The following is a 19,406-nucleotide window of genomic DNA, read 5'->3' as shown; positions in this document are numbered from 1 at the left end:
GAAGCATCTCTTGTTTTTCCTCAACTTTCCGAACTGACGTGTTGGATCAATACACGTCGTCTAGCCTCGACGAGCAGCTTTCATCACCTTAAAACTTGAGTAAGGCCTCGCAAGTGGCATAACCTTATATAATGTTACGTAAGAGCTTGGTTTGACAAGAGTTCATCCGCTGTCTGTGCTTGCTGAGCATGTCCCGGGCTGACTATGCAGTAAAAGTCCATATTGGCAAAAGTGCTCCCATTTGAGGAAGCCAAAAGTTGATCAACTGTCAAGTGTTCCGAATGTCTGCATACGGTTCCGTCTTCAATCGCCGTCCACAACAATGTCAGCGCTCTATCTTCAAAATCATCCTCTCATCGACCATGTCAGCCGTGTGCACGTCAGGTGACTTTTCTCATTCTTCTGTCTGCACGCTCAGCAGTTTGTTGGTTGCACATTAAAAGTCAGCCAAGAATGTTATCTTGTTACATTCCACGTACAGTTGGTCAAGATTTGATGCGGTCGCTGGTTTGATATTGGAGCAGAGCTTTGAAATGTTGATGTGAACTCATATAGGGAGTGTTGGGGTTAATGCATTAAATATACAATTACAGTAATGAGATATTATTGGGGCTTACGATATCATCATTTAAAGTGACAGTGTGTAAAGCTTCACCACTAGATGTTGCTATACAATTGAATGCACACGCATTTGGAAGCACGTGCACGACGGTGACTAAGAGAGACCGAAGGATGTCAGATTTATGTGATGATGTCGGCCGTATCAGAGCTTTTAATTGTCGCAAAGTTCAGGGCGGGAAGTCAGAATTGGTTTATCAGGTTTGGGGCGCTAGACTGCTAGACCAATAACAAAATCCTACTATTGTATGCTTGTTTTTGGGGGCCATATGTGTGTATGCACTATGCACTTTTTTTTTTTTAAAGGATACAACAACCATTATTTATTGCAAATAATTTCCCAGACGTCACGCTACAGCTCACAAGACTCCAATTTAAGATCAGCGTTCCCCAACCATTCGCCACATTCATTACATTACATTTGACAACGTACAAAAATGGACTAAAAAATGCCTGTGAAGATGATCTTCATCCAGCTCGTTTCATTTCATGGCATTGAATCAATCACAATGGACGATTTATCGATATGAGAGCTGAAACGTCTTCTCGGACAACCAGAACAGTCCAGCTGAGTTCAATACATGAGTGGGGGGGAAAAGTCATTCAATAAGGAAATGATTGACAAATAGACCATTTCAGAGTTCAGTATTATGATTTATATCGCACTCGATTAAAGACAAATATTTTCGGTTAAAGTTTATGTTCATTTACCATCTTTGAGGAGAGTTGAAATCAATATACAAGCCCCATTCATTGTTCTGTTTCCTGTTGGCCCTCCACGGTCAATGACATCGGGGGGGTTTTTAGATAACCTTGCAAGGACATGCTGACCACAAGTAAAATCAATATCAAATACATCTCATTCATTGAAATAACCAGATGTTTATTTCCTGTCGTTTCTTTTGTTTGCTTTCTGTCTGTCCTTTCAGACGGGTCAAAAGTCCTCTCAAACTCTCTGCCAGTCACCAAACCAAAGAGCAGTTTGACTCAGCCAAACAATTCATTCCTGAAACAATTGCATTGACCGCAAATTGCTGCACGTTTGTTTCCTAAAATCGATTGGATTGAAAAACAAGGAAGGCCAATAAAACACAAGAGTAAAAACCAAATGGTGAAAACAAAACTGGCAACTCGTTTGTGCGTGGTCAATGGAAGTTTGTTCCACATTCTGAGAGCCACCACAGAAAACGAGATCAAATTGTGACCTGGAGGAATTTGACATCACACCTGACCCGTTTTAGAGCAACTGAAACAGCAAGACGGCAGCCCGACGAACACAAAAATAGGCGCTAGTACAATAATCCAACCTGATAAGCATGGACTCAATCTGTTTTTCAATCCATTTTAAAACTTAGCGGGATTGGTGGCAAACCGGCTTGAACACGGCGCACGTGTTAGCAGCGGATCAGGGTCAAAACTGGATCCAAAAAAATCGAGCCTGCGTTCTTCTTTTGCAAACCAACACGGCGCTCAAATGACAAACGTGCTTTACTTATTCATTATATGAATGAATGAAACAAATGAAACCTATTTTAATGAACATATTTTTGAAATAAATATTACTTTGATTAATATGTCTTCATTTTTCTGATTTAAAAAAAATCAAATTGGGAGTACGTTGGCACGAGATCCTTGTGCAAACACAACTTTTTCTATGGCCTTAAGTGTGAGCAAATCATTTCAATTGAAACATCATTTTCCAGGACAAAGGCTATTGTAAATGTGATCAATTATTAGAGCAGTGCACAAATAAAATGGGTGGCAGCCGGTAATTCAGATGTTTGTTTGGGTAAGCGTGACAAAATTCTAATCAGTTGAGATGGTGTGACATCACCAGAACCGCTCTTTTGTTTACATGGGGACTGTTGAGCACAAGTGCGCTTTGTATTTACCCTGTGGAACGCCAATTGATGCATGTTGAAAGACAACACGACATCTCGCAACCCAAACCCCCAACTGGGCAAGGAAGAACTCGAGAAGCGTTTCAGAGAAAAAGACACCTTGAGAAAGGACCACAGATTTGAGCCGAAACGTGTGAAAACTCGTGAAATCTTGCACACACATCAGGCCAGACAGAAGAAAAATTCCAACGTGCCCATAAGCCAATATCGCTTGTGGCCTGGGCCGTCAGGGCCTTTTATCCTTTGGAGTTGTAATTGTTCCATGTGGATACGTGTCAACTCCTCAAATGGCTCTGGATCCATTCGGCGACCATTTTTGCAACTTCTCTCCCCGCGTCCAAAACAAAAGCGTGACGAAATCCGTTTTCACAAAGTCTGAAATCTCCAGTTGGGAAGTCCTTCTTGATCTCACGATAATATTGGACAGGACACCAGTGGTCTGCTGCTCCATAATAAAATATGAGCTAAAACAAGTCAACAGACATGGAGTTAAAATATGACGTCCACGATACCAGCAGCAGGTACATAAACAATGAAAATAGTCTTTTTTTTTTTCTTTTTTTTTTTTTAATGGAACCTCAAAGATCAAGCCCAATCCGTTCCAGGAATGAAAACAATTCTTACGCACTTTCAAAATTTCAAGGGGAAATCATAAAAGCTGTCTCACAGTCAACATCACATCTCGTTTTTAACATTAACATTCACGACGTTTAACGACTAATTCAAGAGAAATGTTGACGCACTTGACCTAGTTAGCCAAAAAGCAAAGTTACTTCTCCAAGTATGATGCATATATTTCCTCAGTTTCTGGGTCTTTTTTTTTTTTTTTTTTTTAACTGGACAACCTTTCAAATGAAAGTTGATTCACAAACAGCTCTTGATATAAACGTGATAAATGTCGCACCTTTTGAAGGTTTTTCTTAATGGTCCTGTCATCTCTTTCCAAAACTTTTCTCATTTCCTGCCCCGCCATGTACACAGCATTAGCTAGAGAGAGAGAGAGACTTTAGTTTAGTTGTTTATTTTGGCTACACTTTCCATCATGTCAAGGCTGAGTAAACATTATTATTTTCAAGTTTCATTCTACTGTGGTTAACTTTTTTTTTCTTTTCTTTTTTTTACATTTACATGAATGCAACCGTCCACTGCCAGTTAAAGGATCAACAAACTTCAAGTTTTGAAAATAATGAAGAATAACCTGCAGAATCGCCACCGAGCAGGTCCACAGTCGGCTGGACGACGGAGTGGTCCAGAGAGCCAATACCAGCAAGAACCAGTTGGACCAGACTGCGTTTGAGGGTCTCGGGCAGTAGAGACAGCAGGAAAATCGACAGGTAGGCGACGTAGCGCATGTGGCACAGCACAGGGGTCGCGACCTTCCCCTGGGGAGTCAGTGCCATGCGTTCAATAGTGGGGAACAGCATGACGGCCTTCACAATCTGTCAAAAAGAAAACTCAAGTCGAAACTGAAAGGTGGAGAATTTCTCAAGAATGAATCACAATATGAGATGATGGATGGGAATTTGCAGCAAAATGTAAACATGAGACTTGACAGCGATCTGATTGTCGTACGCGGTTGCCCGATAAACGCATGATCGGAAATGTCCTAATTTGCTCCATCCATGACTGTCAAATACGACATTACAGGAAAAACAACCTCGTTCACTCCCAAGTTGTTCTGTGCTAGTGCATAAAATATACACTCATTATTTTGAGCCTTCTTGCGTGTTGTGGGCGCGGATACGCTGAGAGGCAGAAGTTCCGCCTCCACGCACTCGACCATCCAATCACAAAGTAAGCGCATTTGTCTTTGTTTTGAAAACCGTTTCATTGACATCAAATCAAATAGCTAGCTACAGTATGTGTTTTATTTCATTTTTAAACATCCCGCTTTCATCAATCAGCGCAAGTAATGTGAAAAGGAACCCTGACTAGAATCAGAAGTTTGCGCTATAAGATTTATTTGGTTGTGACTAACAGAATTATGAGATTCGCTTTTCAACATTTTGTAGAAACTTTATTTGGACGTTGTTATTTACTTCGCAACACATTCAGACTGGCGGCAGTTCTCAAATAATAAGAATTTTTGAAAAAAAGCACGTTGTTGTTATTATTTGAATCTGTTGGCGCTTGGATAGAGGACGCCGCGACGAGTCCAACGATGCCCTCACGTGCCCGGATGGACGTACGCTTCCGGAGATATAACCGAAAAAAAAAGCGGGAAATGGTGCATGATTTCTGGGTAAAGGTCGCTCGAGGTGCACGTTGGACTCTTTCAATCGTGTCTATGGTTTGACTGCGTGTGAATCGTTCAGTGTTAACTTTACTCATAACCGCAACACTGCGGAAAGCAAATACGTAACGCGTCTTATAAAGCTGTGGGTAGGCAAAGCTTTCAAAAAAGAAGAACAAGATTGCCCTTTTGCTTCAGTGTAAGCATTTTGTGGTGTGCAGTTTGAAAGATGACAAACCTTAAGACTGGCATCTCTCTTCATGATCTCCAAAATGATGTAGCAGCCGATGGAGTGTCCCACCAGGATGAGGTTGGTCTCCTTTGGGACATGTTTTCTCAGAAAGGCCAACTTGTGTTCGATCTGACCGTTGAGACCAAACGTGTCGCGATCAACTGTTGAGTCGGCATCTGTACAAATGAATGCAGCGACACAAAAGTTAATACGCTATTTGGAAATAGACTTTTTCACACTGAAGAAATGAGCCTTTGCCACAATGCTTGTATTGATATGCTTATATCAAAGCATATATTTACTGTCCCCTCAAAGTTCAATGAAATTAATATCTAAATCTTAAGCAAGACGATGTGTCCTCCCTTAGTGAAAATCTCCAAATTGTGTCAATATTTTGTGTGCCCACCATTAATCCTCTTCACCCGAGCTGGAATTCTCGTCGACATGACAACATCACGAAGCTGATGGATGTTCGGCTATGTGCACGCTGCAGCCCAAAGCGGATTTTTTTCTTTCCATTATTAGTATTTCATGCCCGAGATGTGACAAGTATATGATTTTTACATGCCGAGCACACAGTACAAGTCTGATTTTTATTTGTATTTTTTCAAATCCATCCACCCAGGCTGCTTTTGTATGTGGAAAAACTAGGGGTGTGCTCAAAAAAATCGAAACGCGAAAAGCGAGCCTCATTCCGATACACGTATCGATACGCAGGCGTCAGAATCGATATTGCTCGTTAAGTTTAAATAGGGAGTTCACGTTTGCCTTTGCAGCTTGCATTGTACCTAAGAAATAAAAACCAGCAGCATCTTTGAAGTCAATTGCCTTCAATGAATGCAAAAATAGCTCACCAGTGATTGGACATCGTGTCTTGCTAAGAAAAATTAAAGCAGAGGAAGAATATCAACATTTATTTATTTAGAAACTTAACATGTGTCTTAATGTACCAAATTTCCTATATTTTGTTTAAAAAAATTTTTAGAGCTGTAATTTTAATACTTCAATATTTTTGCTCATATCGGCTCATGCCTATTAATACATTTTCCCAGTGTGTCTGTGAAAAGTATAATACAGATAACCATAATTTACAAATATATTCTTTAAAAATCCTACAATTTTTTTTTCACGTTGCAAAATTGTTGGCTCACTAAATACTTTTTTTTTTTTTTTGCCCCATTAATATTTCAAAGCGTGTAACTCTGTTCACACTTTAATGGCTAAATATGACACGACACGACAGAGCATGACTTCCGTTATCAACAATAGCCAGTTTAACTGTCCTCATAATAAATCCTCGACATGGCAAATTGATCTTAGAATGAAGTGCCAACGTGTTTCGCGCTTGAATATGTTGACATTTTACCTTCCACCATCTCCATGGATGCAGGTGGCATACAGTGGCCAGCATGACTTACAGCCCACACTGGGTGATGGCAGCCAAACAGATCATAAAGTGTTTGGATGAAGGTTCTGTAAAACCCCACTAAACCAGGGTTACCTGGACAAAAGAAAACATACACAAATACATACTTAAAGGCAAATTATCAAGCGTTTGGAAGAGAAAAGTCCAGTATAAGCCTCGTATAGGATAAAAGTTTATAAAGGTTTATACACAGATTAACACACAAATAAAAATCCAAGACTATTGTTTGGCCTTGCATTGTAACAGGAGCACTGATATTTCATTTTAAGCAGACAAGATAGTCGGCCATAAGGAAACCGAATAATGATGATACCTACTCACCAGGAATAACTAAAACAAGCACTTTTTGTCCACTGTGCAAGTGAGTAGGACCACATCTTAGAACCTCTGTGATGGCTCCATAGCAATAGATGAAATCTGTTTGTGCTACATTCCTACTGTCGGTCACCGTGTTTTGCATCTCATCTTAGAAAAGCAGAAATTGAAGTTATCGTCAAAGTCATACATTTGAAAGCAAGCAAACATTGTAAACAATAACATACATACCAATTTGTAAAAAAGAAAAGAAAAAATCAAGCGTTTCACCGCGTCTTCAAATGACTCGTACAGGTTTTCAGCGGGGTCCAAAAGGTTAACTCCACGTCAGAAGATAGGAAATGCACGAGCAGCTTCAGTGCTGATCCACTTCCAAATAATTCTCATTAGCCTACGTCGTCAAACTGAACTTCAAGTTTGGCTGTAAAAGACTATAAAACACTGGTGATAAAACTGGAGCATTAGGCTATGTTTAAAATTCGACAAAACAGTGCAACCCTCATCGTGGTTCGGATAAAAGATGGATAATTTGTTGATTCCACATTCACACGTGGACTGTGCTAATCTGTTCTTTCTGTGACTCCAATTTTATTGTACGCTAGTTCGATAAGGGGTTGAAATGGATGTAAATGAAAACGAAGGCATTTAATCCAGAAGCTGATTCCATACGCGTCGCTTACCGGTGCAATCGTCATTTGTTTACGATGTGAACTGACTTCCGGATTCGTATTGTCCTGGACTGTGATTGGTGGTTCTCACTTTCGATTGATGACTTTTTCTTTTTGTAACTTTATTTATGAGGACATCACTCACTAAAATAACAACAGGGGGAGACAAACAAAAAGGCAGCGACACTGTCAAGACTCTATCGGTGATCTTGCGCGATCGGTGACGCGCATGCGCAGATGATCGCCCGCTAACTACGGCATACACACTAGAACAAAATACCTTGATATGCCTATCGTGTTCGTAAAAAATGATGCGAAATTAAAACACTTTATTTCATGATAGATTATAAAGAAACTATCTGAATTCTACAGGTTTTAAAGACGAACGTTTTACTATTGATTCCATTTATTCCTAGTGAGTCTTCAGTGTTAGAATTGACGTTGTCTGCAGCGTGTGTGTTTGTGTGTTAAACGCCTTCCCATTGGCCACACATTATGTTCTAAAGAGAACAAAAATAGTTTCTGTGAGTGGGTACGGTTTATTTTTGTTCTCTTTAGAACATAATGTGTGGCTAATGGGGAGGCGTTTAACACACGCACGGCAGACTCAACGTAAATTATAACAATGAAGACTGATATTGGGTCAAAGGTAAAACGTTAGTCTTTAAAACCTGTACAATGAAAATAGTTTATCCATAATGCATAAAGAAATAAGTTGTTTTGAATAGCGTATCATGGTTTTACGAACGCGATAGGCATTTAGAGGTATTTCGTTCTAGTGTGTATGCCGTAGTTAGCGGCCGATCTTATGCGCATGCGCGTCACCGATCGTGCAGGATCACCGATCCTTTGTTTATTAGCCCTACTGCACTTACAGTGTATCTCGTGTCCTCGACTGTTCGCTGACATCTTGCTAGGAGCACGAATGTCAACGCAACTTTGGAAGTAAGCCGACGAAAAGTACGAAGAAACGGCGAGTTTCATTTGTATCGCAAGTGAATGGTAGGGACGACGGGCGAAAAGGGCGAAACAATACAAGGGTGAACATTCACATTCTCATATTCTTCCACAAGTGTGATATTTACTGTGGAGACAAACTTGCTACCCTTGTATACTCATACGATCCAATATTTTTTTTTTTTTTTTTTGAAATTCCAAATTGTTCTCTTTCTTTTCGTGCACGTAATCTTGATGCCCATCGTTTTTTTTTATAAGAGCTGTACAGCTTGTATCTTATTTGTAATGCATCTCTCCGTTTAATGGTGCAAGTGTAGCGACCATTATGTGTATATAAAAATATGGCATCACTTTCTGGATTAAAAAAAAAAGTGAATGACTTTTGTCTGCCCGAATGTGAAGGTAAAACATGCTGACAGCTGTCAAAGGCGCAAGGCTCTCCTTAAGATTCTTCAGGAGTGTCTGTAACAAAGGTAAAACACATTCTAAAATAATAAAACATGAAAAAAGTGCATCGTCATCATCACTGGCTCGAACGTAAACAACATTAAATCAAACTGCTTGTCACAGCCAACATTCACCTCACTCACTCGTTGCACACTAGCAAATTTGTAAACGTGAATGCAGTGTTGATATGTACATTGTGCAATGAACCTGAAGAATACTTTTTAATGCCATACACTGGTATGACTTAACTGAAAATGATTAAGATTCAAATGTATTCTAACCGTGGCAATTGTCTACATGTTATACTTCAGGTAGGGAACTCGGACCCTGAAGAGCTGCTGGCCTGCTTCTTTTCGACGTCTCCCTCCTCAACACAGCAGATTCAAATGATCAAATCATCAGCAATCGTTATTATTGAATCAGCTGTGTTGAAGGAGGGAAACAGGAAGGACAGCGGCTCTCGAGAACCGGAGTTCAATGTCCCTGCCATACACCAACATTACACAAGCTCAGCCAGATCATTTGCAAAATGACCGATTTTCGACACAAGAAATTTGTGAGCGATACCAAATTTCCCAGAATGGTATAAGTCACATAATTAAAGTAAATTAATCCACATCACGTAAGCACGTCCGCCTCCCAGTTTTGAAGACTCGGGTTCGAGTCCAGGCTCCGGCCTTCCCGGGTGGAGTTTGCATGTTCCCCCCGTGCCCGCGTGGGTCTTCTCCGGGTGCTCCCGTCTCCTCCCACATTCCAAAGACATGCATGGCAGGTGACCAATTGTCCCGAGGTGTGCTTGTGAGTGTGGATGGTTGTTGGTCTCTGTGTGCCCTGCGATTGGCTGGCGACCAGTCCGGGGTGTACCCGGCCTTCTGCCCAAAGCCAGCTGAGATAGGCTCCAGCACCCCCCGCCTCCCTGGTGAGGGATAAACGGTCAAGAAAACGGTTGGATGGATGCTGCCAGCTGCCAGGAAGAAGAAATGGATTGCTGCAATTCAGATGATGAGGTTGTTTACAGTCACGTGGCCTGTCAGTCAATATGCTGTATGCCAACACAGCAAATGATTTTGATGAACAACTATGATTCATATACATCCTGTACATTCACTATTGTAGACAATTCAAGTGTGGCCTTTGTCATACTACATTGTGGCCATCCACAAACATCTTGTGTTCCCTTGTGCAAACGCTGCTTCCGCCAGGCCACACGTTTTGAATGAAAACTCAACTCGAGTTGATTTCTAAAGCGCTTTCAAACAGCCTGAACTGTCACAAAGCGCTTTACAGAAAGACAAAAAACAAACAAACATAGCATAAAAAATGAACACCAATACAATACAGTCACAATAAATCAACATTCTTCCATCCCTCCATACGCTTTGTTGGTTGAAGCCGTTTTTAGATGAAAGAGGACAGAATCAGCCTCATCTCTGCAACAACATGCAACCAAAATGCTAAATGTTCATCTTGTAAAGCAAATGGAGAAGAGCCTGTTCATAACTTGGGCTGATGTCAAACATGTTGCAAATGAAAAGACCTTGGGACTGGCAAAGCTGTTTTATCGAGAAATATCCAGCAGGTGGCGCCTGGATGAAATACATGTGCTAAAGGGAGGAGGTCATAATGACGTCACGTGTTGAATCGAAACGAACAAAGTTCGTCCGACGACCTTTTGCTGGTTTTATTGCTTGGAGCTTTATGCGTTGGCATTTTGATGATTTTTTTCCCCCACTGAATGTGTTTTCTCTGTGATGGCAGTGTCGGATCATTTACGTTGGTTGAGTCCTGCTGAATTAAGGCTGCTGATTAGGAATGAAGATTCCAGGATAACAACCACATCCGGATTAGCCAGTGGTAAGACTGCGTGCATTTCAGTCATACGCATACACGTGGGGGAAGACTGACTTGTTGTCTTTGGAGCAATGGGAAAACCACATTTTGAAATAATGCAAAACATCAGTACAAGTAGAAGCAAATGAATAATAGCGAATAATAATAATAATAATAATAATGTGTTCAGTTCAGGAAGTAGTCGAGCTGTGCAAAGCGCCCATTCTGTTGACCACTTGTTCATTAGAACCAGTCATGCGGTTCAAAGCAGAACTCTCGTTGAAGGCGCCGAGCAGTCAGCTTTTACTTGACGTAACAAGTTGACGCGCAAGTTTGTGCCAAGTAAGGCAAGCTTCAAATTATTGGACAATGGAGAGCAGGCATTTCAAGTTGCGCTTTAGTCCGTGTGCAGCCCTCGCTCCAGTAGGTCCAGTAGGTCCAGTAGGTCCAGTAGGTCCGTGCCTTCATCTGATCGTGGCAGTGGCGAGAAACGGCTTGTCGTCAACAAGAAGCGGAAGCGGACACTTCCAGTTGTACGAAATGTTCCCACGGTTGGTGGCAGGGCAGCATCGCTGCTCATTTCTGTTCGCCGATGTCTGGCCTTTCCACTCATGACCCATGTTAGGATCAAGCCAGCAAACTCCATTTCGACACAATGTTGACATCGCACGTACTTCGAAATGAATTGTCTGCAAGTTCTCTAATGGCACCACAAGTAAGCGTAACGCTGCCATCTACTGGAATCCTTGCATCTTCAGGGTTTGACTCACAAAAGCTTTTGTAAGATCGTAGATCGACCGGGAAATGGACTCCGCACCTTCTTCGCCACAATGGACCGATACGGAGTCCGCATCAGCGCAGACGCCGCACCGATCCGCCTCCGAAGTCCCACGATAGGACCACTTCTTCAGTTTGACGCCATCTCTCGCCGCTGGCGTCCACCGGAGGGTTCGAGGATTGCCGCCGCGACGGGCAGCGACCACCTTCCGGCCACGGCTCTGATCGGCCGCCTCAACAATGGAGGCGCGGAACGTGGCCCACTCGGACTCGCTGTCCCCCGTCTCCCCCGGGATAAGTTGAAACTCTTTCTGACGGGTTCCACCAGCAAACCCTCACAATATGTTTGGATGTGCCAGGTGGGACCGGCATCGGAGCCGACACACCACCAGGTGATGATCCGTTGACAGCCCCGCCCCTCTCGAAATCCGAAATCCCAGGACACGACGACAAAGTCAACCATGGAACTGCAGCCGAGGGGGTCCTGGTGTCAAATGCACATATGGACAGACACGCCTGTTTGAACACGGCGTTCGCGATGGACAATCCGTGACGAGCGCGCGAGTCCCGAAGAAGAACCCGCTCGGGTTGGGTCCGATCGGGGGAGCCGATCCTCCCCATCACGCCCCTCCAGGTCTCACTGCCATTGCCCACGTGAGCGTTGACGTCCCCCAGCGGGACGAGGGAGTCCCCGGGTGGCGCGTCTCCAGCACACCCTCCAAAAAGGGTGGCGGCTCTGAACTGCTGCTGGGTGCATTTGCACAAACGACAGTCAGGACCCGGAGGGAGGCGACCCTCTCGTCTCGTCTGCCGGGGTCAAACCCAACACAGTAAACGTGCAAAATGTCTGTTTTGGAAGGTTTCTGGGCTGATGTTGCGCATCGATGTTGTTTTTGTGTCAGGATACCAGCAGGCAAATGTCGTCATCGTTCCCAAACATCTGGCCAACGATTTTGAAGCCTTTTGTCGCAGTAATCCTGGACCTTTGCCACTCCTCTACCGCAGTCAAGCGGGTGAGACTTCGTGCCCGCTTCTGGCAAAGGATGCTGACATCAGGTACACGTTTACTGCTCTGATATCGTTTCTTTATGTCGCAGTTTTTGTTTGTGCAGCATCTGCACTGCCGGTTTGAACTCGTGTCCTGTTTTGGAATAAAGAATGGAAATTAAATATTGTTTTAATCCGAGGAATTATTTGTTGCAGTCCTAGTACAATGTTAGTTGTGTATCTGAATGTTTTTGCTTTTTTTTGTCTGTGTCACCAGGACAGACGTCCCACAATACCGAATGTATGAAGATGGCGTTGTTGCAAAAAGTGTCTCCAGCCTGCTGGACGACAGCAACTCACTCAGGTGTCCACACGCAAAAAAAAAACACCACAAAGGCATTTTTCTAAGTTGAGCTCAGATGATGAGGTTTTTTTTTTTGTTTTTTTCAAGAAAAGTGTAGAAGATTTGCACCAATGAAACCCAGCTTTAAAACTCTGCTTAGTCAAGCAAAGCTGTAGATTTGTCATTTCGCATTTTTCTTTGTTCCCTCTACATGTCAACATTTGTATACATGAGTGGATATAATCCTTCATCTATTCAATCGGTGCAATCGGTACTTATCGGGATTCCGACTTGACGTGCTGTGTTTTTAGCAGCGCGTGTCAGAAGCCGTCCGTGCAGTGGTCAGACATGGTCACTTTCTATCTGGGCTGCAGTTTTGGCTTTGAGGGCAGCCTGAAGAACGCTGGAGTTGTGCTCAGGAATGTGGAGCAAGGCAGAAATGTTAGCATGTACAAGGTAGGAAGCAAACGTGTCCAAAGTCCCGTCTGCCCGTTGAAACGCTGAATTGGTTTTTGCGCTTCAAGACGGATGTTCCCTGTGTCGGGGCTGGTGCTTTCACTTGCCCTCTTGTGGTGTCCATGCGTCCAGTTCCACCTGCCATGTTGGATGCGGCAGTCCAGGCCACGAGCCGGAACCCGCAAGCGCATGGAGCACCTGTGCACATTGGGGACGCAGGTGCCAAACACGCTTCGCCTTGAGAGGAATTTCGGCCTTTCTTGGAAGCAACTTTGGCTTTTTGCGCTCAGCTTCCCTCGGCATACGGGACCTGTCCAGACCGGATTACGGGGATCAGGTTGCGCTGCAGCCTGGAGATGTTCCAGTCTTCTGGGCCTGTGGAGTGACTGCCCTCGAGGCCATCGCCAGCAGCAGTAAGTGTCACCTGTTATGGAAACGGATTTCACAGCCTGGTTTTCCTTTTCATTTTCAGTGTTTTGTTTTGGAGTGTTGAACAAGCGTTCCTTGATTTCCAGAGCCACCATTGGCATTCAGTCACTCACCAGGCTGCATGTTCCTGACCGATGTGCGAGACTCCTCCCTCGTACCCGACGTCCCTCGCGGCGACAAATGTGGGGACGCGGCGAGCGTCTGCTTTCAGATATCCCAGCATCCCTTGTTTTACAGTCTGGCGTCGCAGGGGGCCGTGGCCAAGATCCGGCGGCTGGATGACATCATAGGCCAAGACCCAGGTACTGGTGCTCGACACCCGTGTCACCAAGGTACCCACATGCCTCGTACATTTTTGACGTACATTTTTAGCCAGAGGCGTCTCGGCACGTTTTGTTTCTCTTTCAACTTAAAACAACTAAGCTGAGTAAAAGTTGAACTTTTCAGTTATATGAAGTCGCCCAATGCGAGATGCCGAGTTTTTGCACATTTGCGACCCCTCTGGCGAAAAGTGGAATGGAAGCCAGCAATTCCTTTTAACGTGTTGCAAATCCGAGAAGCTGTTTAAAAAACGTGGAGAAGCAAACAGTTGCAATTTGTATTTTGCCTTTTACCACAAATGAATAATGACGTTGGTTAGCGGCCCCGAGAAAACAAACAAACAAACAAACATAAAAGTTCTCGGTCTCAGATAACAACTGTACTAAAAAAAAAAACACTTGAAACCATTGAGAAAATGTGAGGTGCTGAGCAATGACCTCTGTACAAAAGGCAGCACCTGGCTGACATTTATTTGTGTTCCGGGTAGGAGGTGGAGACGTCGTCCTCGTCCGAGTGCTTGTCAGGGTTTCCTGTTTGACATCTATTAAACGCGACACGAAAAGGAGAGAAGACACTCCGATCAGGGCTCTGATACACTGATTGATACGATTGATTCACTCCTGCATTCTCTGAAGATTCCTCTCCTCACCCTCTCTATTTATTTGCTTTTCCACACCCATAGTTGTTCCAAGCCTAAAAATGCAAACGCAAGGCATAGTTGGAACACAGTGTACTTGATTGAAGATTGCTGAGCACGTGTGGTTAAGTTTGCAATCATTTCTTAGCAGAAAACAGGCGACCTCAGCAGACTGGCTCCAACCATTCTGCTGCGTTCGATGTTGCGCTTCTATCTTCAAATAGGCAGACGATGTGAATGTGAGTGGAAACAGAGCAAAGCGGTCTTCACTGCAAGCGGAAGCAGTTCTTGGTTGCGGCAAATGTATGCTAACTTCCTATTTACAAGGTTTCCAACTTGTGTCAAACAGGTCAACGGGGGATCAAAGCCTTGTTTATCGAAGATGAACTTCTGCGCTCCTGCATGGCGCTCTCTCACGCGTCCTCTGTGGCCATAACGACGGGCTTCCCCACACACTACATGCACAGGTACGCGTTGCAAAAAGGTGTGAAGGAAAGAAGATGTTCTGAGCTGCCCAAAAAGTCGAGCTTCATTGCAGCACGACTCTTCTACCTGAACGTCCTTTTGACGTGTTTCACTTTCAGTCCTCCTGATGAGACTGATGGCCCACCTGGAGCTATTGCCATGGCAACCATGCTGCTTTCCCTTGGCAAGCAAGTGACGATGGTGACGGACAAGAGAGCCGTACAGATGAATCAGGCCATCGTCGATGCGGCCGTGACGACGGGTACGACTTTGCTTTTTGCAATTGCTTCGCATACGCTCGCTCAATTCCTTTTTTCAACTTCATTGTCATTTGGCTACACGAGCAAAGGGCAAGTGCTCGCGTTGCGTCTTATAGTGGCCCGCTAAGATGCCGGATGTTCGCAAGTGACAGGTTGCAGGAGTTTCTCCATCCACTCATTGTTCACTATTACAGCCTCTTTTTTTTTTTTCACTATTACAGCCTCTTGTCTTTAGCGTTTTCCTCCTTTATGTTTTGCGTGTGAAAGCCTCTCCTTGTTTGGACAATATATATCCAACTTGAAGTATTGTCGAGCCAAATTGCTCAGCCTTGCTTGTGGTGTTCATGATCAAAGTGTTGTCAGTCAAATGTTTTGTTTGTTTTTTTTGCTGTAACCGATACGAGGGGCCGCTGCCTCCTCCATCAATGATCGATGGGGTACTTTTGTATATCTGCTTTTTAATGTTGATGAATGTGACACCAGATGCTCATCCGCTTGCCATGTGTCAACATGGCGTTCATCTTTGGCATCTTCAGTCAAGCCGCAACAGGTTACGTGTTATCTGCATCAGGAAACTTCTACTGAGAACATTTTGTGTTTGATGAAGAACGCCAAATATATACAAATATATATACAAATATATATATATACGATGACCTTTATAGAATTCAGTGTACCCCCCCGTGGATTCCCGTAATTGCGGATTTTTTATGAATTAAATTTTTTTCACACAACATGAATCATTTTGTCAGGTGTCCTGAAATCAACAATCCCACTGGTCACCTTCGAAGCGAGTGTTCCCAACGCTGCGCTTGAGTTTTTGTGTCACCGGGGAGACCCCGCTAAGCCAAGGTCAGTAAAGTTGTCAAACATTTGTGCTCACTTCATTCAACATGTGTTAGTCATTAACATGAACGTGACCTTTGATTGTTTGGATGTGCGCTACCAGGTACGACCACCTAGTGGCAATCGAGCGCACTGGACGAGCTGAGGATGGAAACTATTACAACATGAGGGGAATCAACATCAAACATCTGGTGGATCCAATTGACGACCTGTTTCTTGCCGCAAAGAACATTCCAGGAATCACCACGATAGGTAGTTTGAGTGCCTTCTGTAGCTCACGGAAGGAAAAAGTTACACATTAACGTTGGCCAAGACTGAAATTGCCAATAATGTTTGACTGCGAGAAAAGCCCTCGTTTTGTTCTCAGTTTCATATTTCATACTTTCAAATCAATGTTGGACAATAGAAAATGATTGCATAATAATGAAGCACGTTGAGTTGTATGTAACTGTATTAACATATCTCGAGAATAACACGTACTGTACTTGAATATTATACACGCGCCAAAAGGCCATTTTTTTTTGTGCTTATTTATTTTACACCCCACGTTTTGCTGGCACGCATGCTCAAAATTGGAATGATTCAACTTGACAAATTTTTGTGTCCATCACTTTTGGATGATTTTCATAGCAAATATGTTATAGTGGAGGAATACAGTAGATATTTGACTTTAGTGGGTCTGGTGCACATGCTTCCATAAAAACGTACATACAAACGTATGTCAGGCCATGCTCCTGTTTGCTCCTCCGCAGGAATCGGTGACGGTGGAAATGAGTTGGGGATGGGGAAAGTCAAGGAGAAAGTCAAGAGTCTGATGCCAAAGGGGGATCTGATAGCGTGCGACGTTCCCGCTGACTACGCCGTCACTGCAGGTTTCTCGTGTTGAAAATGACCGTGTGATTCTTCTGAAAGTACTTGACAGACTGACGATGACCGAATGAGTGACGGTCAAAATTCATTGCCGTATTGACGTGCTCACGTCTGCCACTAACGGCGTACACAATCAGTGGCGTTGATGACGACAATCGGCGCAGCTCAGTTGGTTCTGAAAAGGACTTCAAGAGTGGCATGAAAGCATTTGCGAGCTGTGGGTCAGCCAGGCCTGCTTTCGAATAGCAGACGGCTTCATTTTGATGAACGCAGGTCTTCATTTTACAATATGTTTGGAATTGGGAGTAACGTTTTGGTTCCAAAATGTATACATGTGGGAGGGGACCAAATAGAAAAGGATCTTGCTTTGATGTGAAAGGCTGACTGAACGATCATTTAACAGTTATTCACAAGGCGCTTATGAATTAGCATGAGGTCACCAAAGTATTGATGATGTCTGATGGCTTTGCACTCTCTCTGCCTCTTGCAGGGGTTTCCAACTGGGGAGGGTATGCTGTGGCCTGCGGCCTGTACCTGCTCAACACCTGCCCCGCCCACCAGCAATATCGAAACAAAGGCCTCGGAGCGGATCAGCAAAGCCCCAAAGAGTTGCAAGACTGGACTGCAAATCTGCCGTCAGTGAAGAAGGTGAAATGTGGCGATTTGGGAACGTCTGTCCGAGCCGTCAAAGTGAACTTCTTTGTCACTCGTGCCCTCTAGGAGGAGTCCATCTTGTCAACTCTGGTGCGTTTTGGCATTCGAAGTGGGAAAACCGCTCATCTGGCTATGGAGGTGGATGGCTTGACCTTTCACCCCACACATTCTGACGTCATCACCAGTCTACTGGATGTCACTCTTGGCTCATCTCAATGTGAGGCGTGATTGCACAGGCAACTTTGTTTTGGTCTTTTTGCAAGCAAATCTTTTTCTTTTTCATATTGCATTTTTGTATGATTTGTTTTTCCACTTAGAGACGACTCATACCTAAAGCGGAATGGTGACGTTCAAATCAGAAGGGTCAAAATCTTTGCCATTTAAGCTTTCACAGTCATACATTGTGCACAAAAGAAATAAGAAAAACAAATGATACCTAATATGCCTTATTCACGTCTCTACACTACATTTTCTTGTATGTATCACCCTTTCAAATTGTACTCAATAATGAAACCTAGGCAGGAAATGTAGTGACATTTCTCTGGGTATGATAATGTTTTATGCATAATTTGATGCATGCATGAACAAATATTATAGTTTATAAAAAATGAAATTAATCTCTTGTGATCTAACAGTAGGAATACGTTCTATCGTCTCCTTCCATAGGCACCAAGAAGCATTTTGTCATCACAATAAAACATATTCTAAAAGTAACACCTGACTGTGAGTATCAATGAAAACAGAAGATGACTATCATTTTTAAGAAAGCGGTTTTGAGTGGAAACATTTGTGTGAGAAAATGTTCAGGACTGGCATGTGAACAATCCTTTTTGGGGGGCAAACAAAAAAAAAAAAAAAAAAAAAAAAAATTAGGAAAAATAATAGTATGCACATTGAAAATGTGCCATGCCATCAAAATCCATTTTTCTACGGTTTTGTGCATGACTGAGGTCAAAAAGTGTCTGTGACACGCACGGATCAATTTGTTTTCCTTTCAAAAGCTAACGTGCAACAACAAAGGCCTGCAAAAAGGCACAAATTTGATTGAGGCGTCCTTGTAACCTCAATTTGTCATTTACTTTTCTGGAGTGCTCGTCAGCTTCGTGGTTACGACTTGTTGACTCACTTCACAAAATGTCTGACAGCGACAACACACCTGTGCTTTATTTCACACATGCACGTTGATCAGTCTGGGCGGCCGCCATGTTGTTGTTTTTTTTTTTTTTAATCTAATTTGATGAGTACAAAAGCTGTTTTGGCTGGATTTGCACCCCGTGTCCCATCCACTCTGCCATGACTTTTTGTAGGACCCTGCGGTGTCTCGCTCATGATGCATTTTGTCCTTTCAGACTTCAACGCTTGCTACAGTTCTGCAAGCCACAAATGTGACACAAGTTGCTGAGAAAATCTGCTAAGACAAAGAGTACGTCTCAACATTCACGATCATATTGATTCCAAAAAATGGCTCCAATTAAGCAACACTTTTGTGCTGTGCGTTTTCTCTGGCTGTCCTGATGATTTGATCTACATTGCATCATCAATCTTGTATTTAGCTGTTGAATCCAGTTTGTCGTTAACATCATTTGAACTGGGCCATTACTGGAAAAAAAAAAAAAAAAAAAAGTGACATTTTAGGGTGTATTCAGACCAGAAAAGTCCTTACCCGGGATTTACACCGGCTGCGTGCGCCGGACGCGTCCATTTTTTTGGCCAACTCACACCGGATCCGGTCCG

General features: G+C 43.3%; 2 protein-coding genes across 11 annotated transcripts; one reads left to right on the top strand and one right to left on the bottom strand.

Moving 5' to 3' along the window:
• Positions 1 to 1,251: 1,251 nt before the first annotated feature.
• Positions 1,252 to 9,096, bottom strand: ldah (lipid droplet associated hydrolase). 3 transcript variants are annotated; one of them, XM_077538440.1, is made up of 8 exons: positions 9,079 to 9,096; positions 6,957 to 7,156; positions 6,732 to 6,875; positions 6,351 to 6,485; positions 4,991 to 5,160; positions 3,718 to 3,958; positions 3,424 to 3,506; positions 1,252 to 2,983 (listed from the first exon to the last, which is right to left on the bottom strand). In XM_077538440.1, exons 3-8 carry the CDS (start codon positions 6,868 to 6,870, stop codon positions 2,795 to 2,797), a joined length of 957 nt encoding a protein of 318 aa, XP_077394566.1. In that variant the 5' UTR covers positions 6,871 to 6,875; positions 6,957 to 7,156; positions 9,079 to 9,096; the 3' UTR covers positions 1,252 to 2,794. The 3 variants fall into 3 exon arrangements, with proteins under 3 accessions (XP_077394566.1, XP_077394565.1, XP_077394567.1); XM_077538439.1 differs by lacking the exon at positions 9,079 to 9,096 and adding an exon at positions 7,406 to 7,607; XM_077538441.1 differs by lacking the exon at positions 9,079 to 9,096 and having other exon boundaries at positions 3,718 to 3,901; positions 6,957 to 7,607.
• Positions 8,231 to 18,386, top strand: dglucy (D-glutamate cyclase). Of its 8 annotated transcripts, XM_077538436.1 has the most exons (17): positions 8,242 to 8,395; positions 8,753 to 8,823; positions 10,556 to 10,651; positions 12,307 to 12,460; positions 12,669 to 12,755; positions 13,046 to 13,190; positions 13,259 to 13,409; positions 13,481 to 13,603; positions 13,706 to 13,921; positions 14,927 to 15,044; positions 15,162 to 15,304; positions 16,055 to 16,154; positions 16,252 to 16,400; positions 16,901 to 17,020; positions 17,509 to 17,666; positions 17,739 to 17,889; positions 17,990 to 18,386. In XM_077538436.1, coding segments are annotated over exons 2-17 (1,977 nt in total). In that variant the 5' UTR covers positions 8,242 to 8,395; positions 8,753 to 8,759; the 3' UTR covers positions 17,992 to 18,386. The 8 variants fall into 8 exon arrangements, with proteins under 8 accessions (XP_077394558.1, XP_077394559.1, XP_077394562.1 ...); XM_077538432.1 differs by having other exon boundaries at positions 8,231 to 8,338; positions 17,739 to 18,386; XM_077538433.1 differs by having other exon boundaries at positions 8,237 to 8,353; positions 17,739 to 18,386.
• The last annotated feature ends 1,020 nt before the right edge of the window (positions 18,387 to 19,406 follow it).

The sequence above is a fragment of the Festucalex cinctus genome, chromosome 12 (genome assembly GCF_051991245.1).
Source record: "Festucalex cinctus isolate MCC-2025b chromosome 12, RoL_Fcin_1.0, whole genome shotgun sequence".
Lineage (NCBI taxonomy): Eukaryota > Metazoa > Chordata > Actinopteri > Syngnathiformes > Syngnathidae > Festucalex > Festucalex cinctus.
This window is presented reverse-complemented; position numbering and strand designations above follow the sequence as displayed.